General features: G+C 53.7%; 1 protein-coding gene across 1 annotated transcript; it reads left to right on the forward strand.

The window, feature by feature from the left end:
* Positions 1-124: 124 nt before the first annotated feature.
* On the forward strand, positions 125-5,590 carry SLC25A19 (solute carrier family 25 (mitochondrial thiamine pyrophosphate carrier), member 19). The gene is made up of 6 exons (XM_010137013.1): positions 125-250; positions 753-908; positions 1,684-1,854; positions 2,788-2,971; positions 4,100-4,230; positions 5,390-5,590. Exons 1-6 carry the CDS (start codon positions 125-127, stop codon positions 5,588-5,590), a joined length of 969 nt encoding a protein of 322 aa, XP_010135315.1.
* Positions 5,591-9,138: the final 3,548 nt, after the last annotated feature.

Below are 9,138 nucleotides of genomic sequence, written 5' to 3' on the forward strand. Positions count from 1 at the left end.
TTGGGATGGGGGGAGCTGTGAGGTGAGGGGGTGGGGGGCTACCGAGCCCTGGTGGGAGAAGGAGCCTCTTGGCTGGGGAGGGCTCACGGGGCCCCTGCGCGGGCTGCGGGCACCCCGGGCAGGCATGGTCGGCTATGACCCCGAGGCCAAGTGCGTCTCCACGGTGGAAGCAGCTGCAGCAGGATCAGCATCTGGCTTCGTCACTCGGGTCCTTATCAGCCCCTTGGATGTCATCAAGATCCGCTTTCAGGTACCCTGCTCGTGGCGTGCGCGGGGACAGGGGGTGAAAGCGCCGGGTTCAGAGCGGAGCGGGGCTTGTCCTGGAGGAACAGGTCACTCGTGCAAGCCGAGAGCGCTGAACCTGCCAAATCGTCAGCCCTCACCTTGTGTCCAGGTTATGCAAGGTAGCAGAGCTATCCTGAGTCCGCCGCTTCTCTTTGTACAACTTAACTTGTGTGTTTGAATGGGGTCTTGTGCTTTTCTTGGTTTGTTCTCTTCTTGTTTTTCTGAATGATCCCCGCTCTCTAACTGAATTTCACCGTCATCCCTAATGATTACCTTCATGCTGCGGGCGTGTTTGCACTCTTTTAGAGCCCCACATGAATGACGTCCCTGTCAGCTCTAGATGTGGTTCTGTGGGAAGGCAGAATGTCATCTCAGTGTTGGTTGGCTGACAGGGTTGTGAATTCCTGAACTTGAACCACGTTGAAATGGGATGTGGAATTGAAAATAGTTTTTTTCTCTTTCTCCAGCTTCAGATTGAGCAGCTCTCCTCCAGAAACCCACAGGCTAAGTATCATGGCATCTTGCAAGCTGTGCAGCGCATCTTCCAGGAAGAGGGGTTGGCGGCCTTCTGGAAGGGCCATGTTCCCGCGCAGTGCCTTTCAGTTGGCTACGGAGCTGTTCAGGTAAGCCGAGCTGATCATCTGGGCCCAGCAAACGTACGCAGGACTCTGCTGCTCTGCAGGCTGGCTGCGTGGGGAGATGCAGGAAGGTCCAGGTTTACACTGCACTGATGCGAGTCAGCTCCAGTCTCAGAGATGTGTAGCGTAACACTGAGGTACAGTTCCAAAATTAATATTCCTGAGCTTGCTGAACGGCCAGCCTGGAGCACGGCGCGAGCAAATGGAGTTCTGGCTGTATCCGGTGTCACAGACCAGCCCTGTTTGTCCTGACACTTGGCTTAGCTGCTCGTGTTCCAAGCCCCTGCAGTTTTCTGCTTGGTTCATGCTGTCACCATAACAGTCTGGTAGTAAAACACCGAATGAAGCTGATGACGGTGTCTTACACGACCCTGTTATGCTTAATCTGTAAATACTAACAACACGTTTTATGAGCAGTGGTTGAAAACGTAATGGACAGCAGGTCTGTAATACAGCAAACACTCTTCTAGTCGCACAGAGCATTAAAGTGGGTTTTGCACAGTTCTAAGTGCAAGATTTGGCAGAAGTGTCAGAGATCAGAACATCCCCCACACTCCCCGGGCTGCTCAGTGAGTTCTACAGGCTGTTTACAAGGACGTGCTCCAACTGGCTGCAAGCTGGAGAGGACTTTTGAAGGACAGAGAGGGAAGGTGGTTACGCGAAGTGGGTGGAGCTCTCCTGGTGAAACGGGAGAGGTGTGGGAGATCCGTGCCAGCGACCAGCATTGACTCCTTGACCCCTGTGTGTTTGTTTCTGTAAGTTCATGGCATTTGAGAGCTTGACAAAACTGGTGCACAACGTCACCTCGTACGACGCCCGCGACTCCTTCGTGCACTTCGTCTGTGGGGGACTGGCCGCGTGCACAGCCACTGTGGCCGTTCAGCCTGTGGACACGCTACGCACCCGCTTTGCTGCTCAGGGGGAGCCCAAGGTATGGCTTAGGGTGAGCTTTTGGAAATACCACCTGCAGCAGTAGCAATAGCTCGTGTGTGAACACCGGCGGTTTGAGAAGCACTTACCAGCCCGTGGGTTAGCCCAGAGGAGCAGCTGCTGTGGCTGGGCAGTGTTTGCACTGTGGCCAAGTTATCCGCTGTTGGCACAGCTTGCTCTCTGATGGTTTGCTGCTCCCGGTTGTGTTTGACGCCTGACAGGTGATCCAGAAAGCAGAAACTGGCCTTACCAGCATCACTCAATTTGCATTTCAGCCGGTAGCCGTTCAGAGAACGCGCTCCCCAGGCTGCCTGACGTTGCACAGAGCCGTGTTTACATAATGGTGGGGGTGGTACTGGAAACCAGTCACCTTTCACCTGTGTTTCATGTTCTTTATGCAAGAATTGGTCTCCATGCTCACTAGCTCTGTGAAAACCAGACTCATACGGGTCTGGATCAGAGCCGTTCCTGGTCTCTGACTTAGCCTGCAGCAGAATCACGGTATGTATTACATGAATTCTGTTGCAGGAGCAAGCAGAGCTGTTAATAGAAATAAATACACATGCTGTAGGTGGTCTGAGGCCACAGCTCTCGGCTCTGTGCCTTGTTTGTTCCCTCAGAAGCACAGCTTGGGTGTGGGATCCAGGGTCAGCCCAGTCTTTTCAGTCAGAGCTAGCGATCGTTCGTTCAGGCAGGCTCGGTGCTCAGGGCAGCGCTGGAGTGTCAGCTTGCTTGTGAGGGTCAGAAGGGCTCAGCGGAGAACACCGTGCAAAGATGTGAGAAACCGCTTTGTTCTCCGCTTTCTGCTGAAAATCAGTTAGTTGCAGTTTGGGCCGTGGGAAGTGCCTGTCCTTGCTCCTGGGAAATAGCCTGGCCTTTGGTTTGCTCTTCCTAGCTCTGTTTCACTAGAGTCATCTCCTGCTCTGCTGTCTAGATCTATCGCAGCCTTCGCCATGCGGTGCTGACGATGTACCAGACGGAGGGGCCTCGGACTTTCTATAGAGGTTTGACCCCCACAATCGTTGCTATCTTCCCATATGCTGGTCTCCAGTTCTCCTTCTACAACATCCTGCAACACCTTTCTGAATGGGTGATTCCAGCAGACAGAAAGAAAGGAGGTGGGCACCGGGGAGAGTGATGTCAGTGATCTGGAGAGACGGAGAGGATGAATGGTCATTTGGGGGACTCACATAAGCTCAGTTTTTCTGTCCTATCACTGTTTTCAATGCAACATCTGAAAAGTATCTGAATTTCCTGTCTCTCCTTGTTACTCCTGTACGGATGGGGTGAAAGTGAGTACAGTACAGTTGACAAAGAGCTCCTGTTATGGAATAACCACGATGGAAGTGTTGGGTGGATGGGAAAGGGAAGTGTCTCGGGCCAGGGGACGGGTTCTTGAGCTGTGTCATGCTGGCATAAGCTGCCTTGCAGTTGCATTAGTGCTGTGGGGACCGAGCAGTTGGATTTCCTGGGGAAATCTGCCTGCAGACTGCAGCACAGCTCTTACCGAAGAGGATCCGTTTGGCCTCATTTAAAACCGCTAAGCTTTGATTTGATATTTTTATGTTGATTTCTAGCTCTTTTGTAAGAGAACTCCATCCTGGTGGGACCTGTCACCTTGACAGCTCCAGACAGTAGTGCCTCCCTGGCAGAGCGTGTATGCAGCATCCACCTGGGTTTGCTCCTTAGTGGAATTTCTTCAGCAGAGGAACTGGACTTTTCAGTATCATGTCTGCATACTTATTTCCAGGTGGCTGATGGTGGGTTTGTGCTGGGAACTCATGTTTGTCAGGAAAAAGTCTAATACCAGGTTCTGAAGTCATCAGGTCACGTCAGCTTGTGACTATTCCAGCCCAGCGGAAGTCAGTCTGAGCAGTCAGGAGTGGAAGATTTCCAGTGGCTGGGTTTTTACTGGGGGGCATGAGAACTTCCCCATCCTGTAGTGGCAGGTTCTCTGGTGACTGGGGGTTTTGTGCAATGCCCCTTGGCAGAATGAAGCATAAATCAGTTTGATGATGTGTGAGCTGTTACACTCGGGCTCCAACAGACAGTGTGAGCCTGATGCAGAAAATAGAGACTGAAGTTCTGTGGCCCGAACTACGCAGAGGTGATGTAACTTTAAAGGGCCCTTTTGGCCTTCCTGCTCATGGAGAGGGATCTTTAGCGAACCTTCAGGCTCTCCGATGAGACTCCCTGCTAACCCTCTTCTTTCCCTCCCTGTGTCCTCTCCCCTTTCTGCTTCTCAGGCAATGTTAAAAGTCTTGTTTGTGGCAGCTGCGCTGGAATCATCAGCAAAACCCTCACTTACCCCTTTGACGTGTTCAAAAAACGACTGCAAGTGGGCGGCTTCGAGCAGGCCCGGGCAGCCTTTGGCCAGGTGAGAAATGCTGGAATTAGCGCGTTTTCCTGAGTGTGGATTCGCATCAGGATGACCCAGAGCCCGTCGGTCGTCGCCAGAGCACGGCAGTGGTTCACCAGCGGCACCCACTGTGTTTGGGTTTGGGTTGGGAGCTCCTGGGAGCTGCGCGTTAATTAGGGGAAGAGCTGCGGGAATAAACTGGGTTCATTTGGTGACACTGTCCAGCGTAGCTGCGCCCTGCCCTCCCGCCCGTCCCCACGTAGGATGAGTTAGCCAGGCAGAGGCACTGCATGGCTCTTTCCTAGTTGCAGCTTGGTATTTGTGGTTCAGGACCAAGCTGCTGGCTCAGGATGACTCTGGCTTTATGTGCATCGCCTGACTGTCAGGATCCGTTTCTGCAATTAATATTTTGACAGCACCAAGTGTTCAGCGTGTGTCTCACGTACAGAACATCCTGAAATTCAAAGCAAATTACAGACCTCTGGTGTTCTCCAGCACCATCCTTACCTCCTCGGGGTACGCTGTTGGGAGAAATACAGATATTTCAAGGAAATCTTTTTTCCTTGAAACGTGAAAATTTTCTGTTTACTTCAAATTCCTTGGCCCTGAGAAGCAAATCAGTCTGTACCTCAGGAAACTCTGGGATAGGAGTTTGAAGTCTTAACCCATTGCCTCAGCTGCTTTGCTTCTCCCAGTGAGGTATGGAATTTCTTTTCAATGTTGATGTGTCATAAGGTGTTAAACCTTCCCGGTGGGACCGGGAGACATGCAGAGAGCTAATCGAGGGGCTTCCAAGTGCTGGAGTGGTGTTTTCTTTCTGCCAGAAATCTGAAAAGTTGTCCCTCCTCAGAGAGCAAAGGGGACGGAGAATAGTAGCAGCACAATGTGAAGTAATGACTCCACGAACTTGTACCATAGACAGAAAGTGCTGGGGTAGCATCAAGATCTGACAGGCATCCAGTCAGAGTGATTTGCCTGAGCCATTGCTGATGGCGTTTCCTCCTCCCCACTGTTCCTTATAAGGGTAACTTGACCCCGGGTAGTTGCAGCAGTAGACAGAAGGATGTCTGCAGGCTGCATGTGGTGATGTTTCGTGATCCCCTTTGGGGCTGTGTTCTTTCCCAGGTAAGCTGTGCTGGATTTTTTCTTGTTTAACCTTTTTGCCGTTTCTCTCCAGGTACGGACGTATAGGGGTGTCCTGGACTGCGTAAGGCAGATCATGCGAGAGGAGGGCCCGGGTGGATTCTTCAAGGGCCTTTCGCCCAGCTTGCTGAAGGCTGCTGTCTCTACCGGCCTTGTCTTCTTCTGGTATGAGCTGTTCTGCAGCCTCCTGTGTGCCCTGAAGAGCACCGATAGCAGTACCAGGAAGGAAGGCTGACAGGGACATGTTCTCCTGGAGGAGGGGAAACTGATGGCTTCGCTCTGTCATGAGCATGTCAGAGCTCCCAGAGCTCCACCAGCCTGTAGGAAATCACCGCCTGGGACCAAGCGCAAGGAGAAGGAACAGCGGTTCTGCTGGACACCCTGAACTGCTGCGCTGGAAGCTGTTCAACCAAGCGCTGTTTCCTCTGTCTCCTCCAGTGTCAGCACACTTGCAGTGGGGAGAGGGGGGACCAAGCGACAACTACCTGGCAGAGGCCGTGCTCTGAAAGGGCCCCTGGTCGAGTGGCTGGATGCCTGCGCTTGCCCCCATCCCTGAGAGGGGTCCTGGCCCAGCCGGTGCTGCCTAACCAGCCTAACGCCCCTCCCATCGCTGCAGCCACGCGGCTTTAGGTCCTCGCTCTTCGCGCCGTGTTCTTCTCTTGGAGCTGCAGGTCGCTGTGTCCCGCTGTGCTGCGGGCAGTGCCCACACCCACCGGTTCCCTTTCCCTTGCTGCCAGCTGCTGTTTCTTCATCACCACTCGCTGGCTGCCTGTTCTCAGCCACCTTAAACACAGGAATTGTGCTTGACCCCAACTTTCTCTAACTCTGGAGAGCTCGATGCTCTCTGAAGTGCCCGTTTCCCTGCCTGCCTGTCTCGCCATACAGTCATTCACGCTTTTCAGGCAGACCTGCAGTTAAGAGCCCCGCTCTGAGGGGATTCAACGCACAAGCCCAGTTCTTACTTCAGGCTTCTTTGCTTCAGTGCAGTGACTAAACAAATGTTCTGTGGAGATTTAGAAATATTTAGTCTAAGTTGGAATAATGAAGGAAAAGTCCTGTGGAAACCAGTAAAGGTCTTTTTTTTTTTTTTTTAATCCCACCTTTGAATGTTTTTAGCAAGCGTTTCTGTAGTGGCCTCAAAGCGTTTGTGAATCTCAGGGCTGCAGTGGTGGTAACGTGAAACTGTTTTGACAAGATGAGCCGAAGTGAGAGGGCGAACGTCAGCTTGGAGTTGGTTGGCGTGCTCGGCAAGGAGAAGGGTGCCGGAAGGAGCTGGAGGAGCCTGTCAAAGGTTTTGTGAATGGTTAAGAAAACAACAAACCAACTCTGATTTCTGTAACAGGAAAAGAGGAAAATTACTTTCTTCCTCCTCTGCTGCCCTGTTCCATCAAGCTGGGCCGGGTGTGGTTGGGCCAGCGTGTGGCAGGCAGACGTGGAGGCAGAGCGGCTGTGGCACGAAAGCATGTTGGTCACCTGGCGGGCGGCGGGTAGGGCCGAGCAGGGCCCGTAGGTGGAGGGGGCTTTGATGTTCCCTCTACACAGAGCTTTTCGTGGCTGGTTTGCAATATTCAGGGAGTTAATCCCAAATGGTCTGGCCAGGTGCCAGCGTGGCCAGTTCCATGCTGTTGACGCAGCTTTTCCTGGCGACGTGGAGTGTGTCCGCGGGGCTCGCTTACCCTGAACTGTTGGGAGGCTGTTTGGAAAGAGCAGCTGTTTCACCGGTGCTGAGGTATCTAGAGACATTCCCTGCAGGCCCAGGCCTCGTGTCTGCTGCTGTTTGAGATCCTGAAGTGCAGCGGCTGTTTCTGCAGGTGACAGAGCTGCTGAATTCACTGAGCAGTGTCCGCGTCGGGCAGGAGGTCAGTACCTGTGCCTGGGAGAGGGAGTGTTAGCTGCATGTGCTCTAAAATGGAGCGGAATTTCTCAAAGTGCCTCAATCCTATTGGCATTTTCTTGTGTTTAGGCTCCTCTGAGATTGCCCCAACGTCGTCTTTGCGATATTTTGCCTTTGAGTGCTGTTCATCACTTGTTCTTGGACAGACATCATAACCAGGAGTGAACTCAGCCTTGTGACATCCTTCTGAGGGAGAGGAGTGTCTCGTTTCCACCCAGACGCAGGCTGGGACCGTGGCCCTTGGGGCTGGGTCACGAGTGTTACAGGCCTGTAGAGGCACCTGCTCCTGAGGGTGAAGGAGAAGTGACAGCCTCGGCTGGACAGTGTTAGAAGTTGCATCTAACAGTCGCTTCATCCCTCACCTCCGGTCGGCATCTGTCTGTCACAGATCTCAGCATGCCCTTTGCTAACTCTGAGTTGCTGCTGGGGAAGGGACGGTGACAGGAATATTGTTTTCTCTTTGGGAATGAGACTGGTGTGGTGCAGAGCAGTAGGAGGACAGGTCTCGTTCTGGTGCTGCTCTGGTGAAAGGCTGTTAGAAGCTGAATTTCCTAGAGTTGGAGGAGCGGGAGGTGGGACAGATCGTATTCTCCCGTACGCCAGGACAGATCTGCTCTCAGGAACTACACACCAGTTCCATTTCAAGTGACTCGATGTGAGGCTGCGCCGGAGTCCTGCTGGTGGGACGGCTGAGATTTCACTCTGACGTAATCCTATCAGCGGGGATTTGCGTGGCCTGAAATTCGCCTCACCAGCTGCTCAGCAGTCGTGTTTGTTTTCTTCTAGTGCCTTTTACCATCAGAATGTCCACAAGCACTTGGGTGGGCAGAGTGCTCCAGGCCAGCTGAGCCGGGGTGGTTGGGGGATCCGCCTTCGCCGGCCCTGGGTGGGAGAACGTTGACGCACAAGTTCCGTGGTGAACACGCCGTGTCCTGCGGTGCCGGCTGGCTTGCCCAGCTCCTAGGACAGTCCTCCCTCAGGATGCTCATCCAGAGCTGCACAGCATCAGTTTTGAGAATAAATTAATGTTTTACAGTCAGGCTTGGAACAGATTGTGTGTAATTTGGGGTTACATTTCTCTTGCGACGTAGAACTGTCATTCTCTGGCATTTTGCTGTGTTGCCTGAGTGGATCTTTTGCAGCCGCTGTCGTCTGAAGGCGTCCGAGCACAACGCGCGCAGCACGTGCCTGCCCTTGAGAAGAGTTACATTAAACACTTGGTTATGCTCATGTCTGGCTGCAGGTTCTTCACTCCTTTCCTTCTACAGCTGGACCCCGCAGGTCCCCTGTGGCCCTTCTGCTGCCAGAAAGGGAGGAGAATCAGGCCCAGAGCATGGGTCTGGTTCTCCCTAGCGCCATTGCTGGCTCCTGCGGTATGGGCTGACGCTTTGGGTAGCTCTGTTGAGAACCGCACCACGGGGGATCGGCCGAGGGGTTTCGTGCAGCCCAGTCCCACTGCTGTGTGACTGTCAGAGCTGGTCCTGAGCCACGCTCCGGGGGTGGATGAGTTCAGGCTTTATTTGTATCCAGCCAGGCCATGCAGCGCTGCAGAAAATGTTCCTGAACTGCACATTCTGCGTTTCCTGAGGCCGTTCTCCGGTTTCAGCAGCCTGGCTGCTCTGCTCCTGTCTGAGCGCTGCGAGAGCTTCACCGCTGCGGCGTCTTCCTCTGCGAAACGGCTGGAGCTGGGCGAACGCGCCTGCAGAGCGTGCACCGCGCTCTGCTCTCGTGGCAGTGGGTTGGTTTGGGGCATCTCCCCGTTCCGCGTTATTTTTTTTTACTGGGTTTTTCTCTGCCCTGGTCCGGAGGGCAGGGCGGGTTAAACGCGCCGTTCTCCCGCAGCGCGGTGCCGCTCTCCTCGGGGGAGCCCCGCGGGGGACCGGGGCGGA

This window comes from Buceros rhinoceros, unplaced genomic scaffold (assembly GCF_000710305.1).
Source record: "Buceros rhinoceros silvestris isolate BGI_N320 unplaced genomic scaffold, ASM71030v1 scaffold45795, whole genome shotgun sequence".
Classification (NCBI taxonomy): Eukaryota; Metazoa; Chordata; class Aves; order Bucerotiformes; family Bucerotidae; genus Buceros; species Buceros rhinoceros.

Bases quoted from the DNA above. Each gene is read 5' to 3' on its own strand.
- SLC25A19 (XM_010137013.1), top strand. From the start codon at position 125: ATGGTCGGCTATGACCCCGAGGCCAAGTGCGTCTCCACGGTGGAAGCA. The intron at 251-752 runs GTACCCTGCTCG...CTCTTTCTCCAG, and splicing joins TCATCAAGATCCGCTTTCAG to CTTCAGATTGAGCAGCTCTC. The intron at 2,972-4,099 runs GTGGGCACCGGG...TCTGCTTCTCAG, and splicing joins AGCAGACAGAAAGAAAGGAG to GCAATGTTAAAAGTCTTGTT.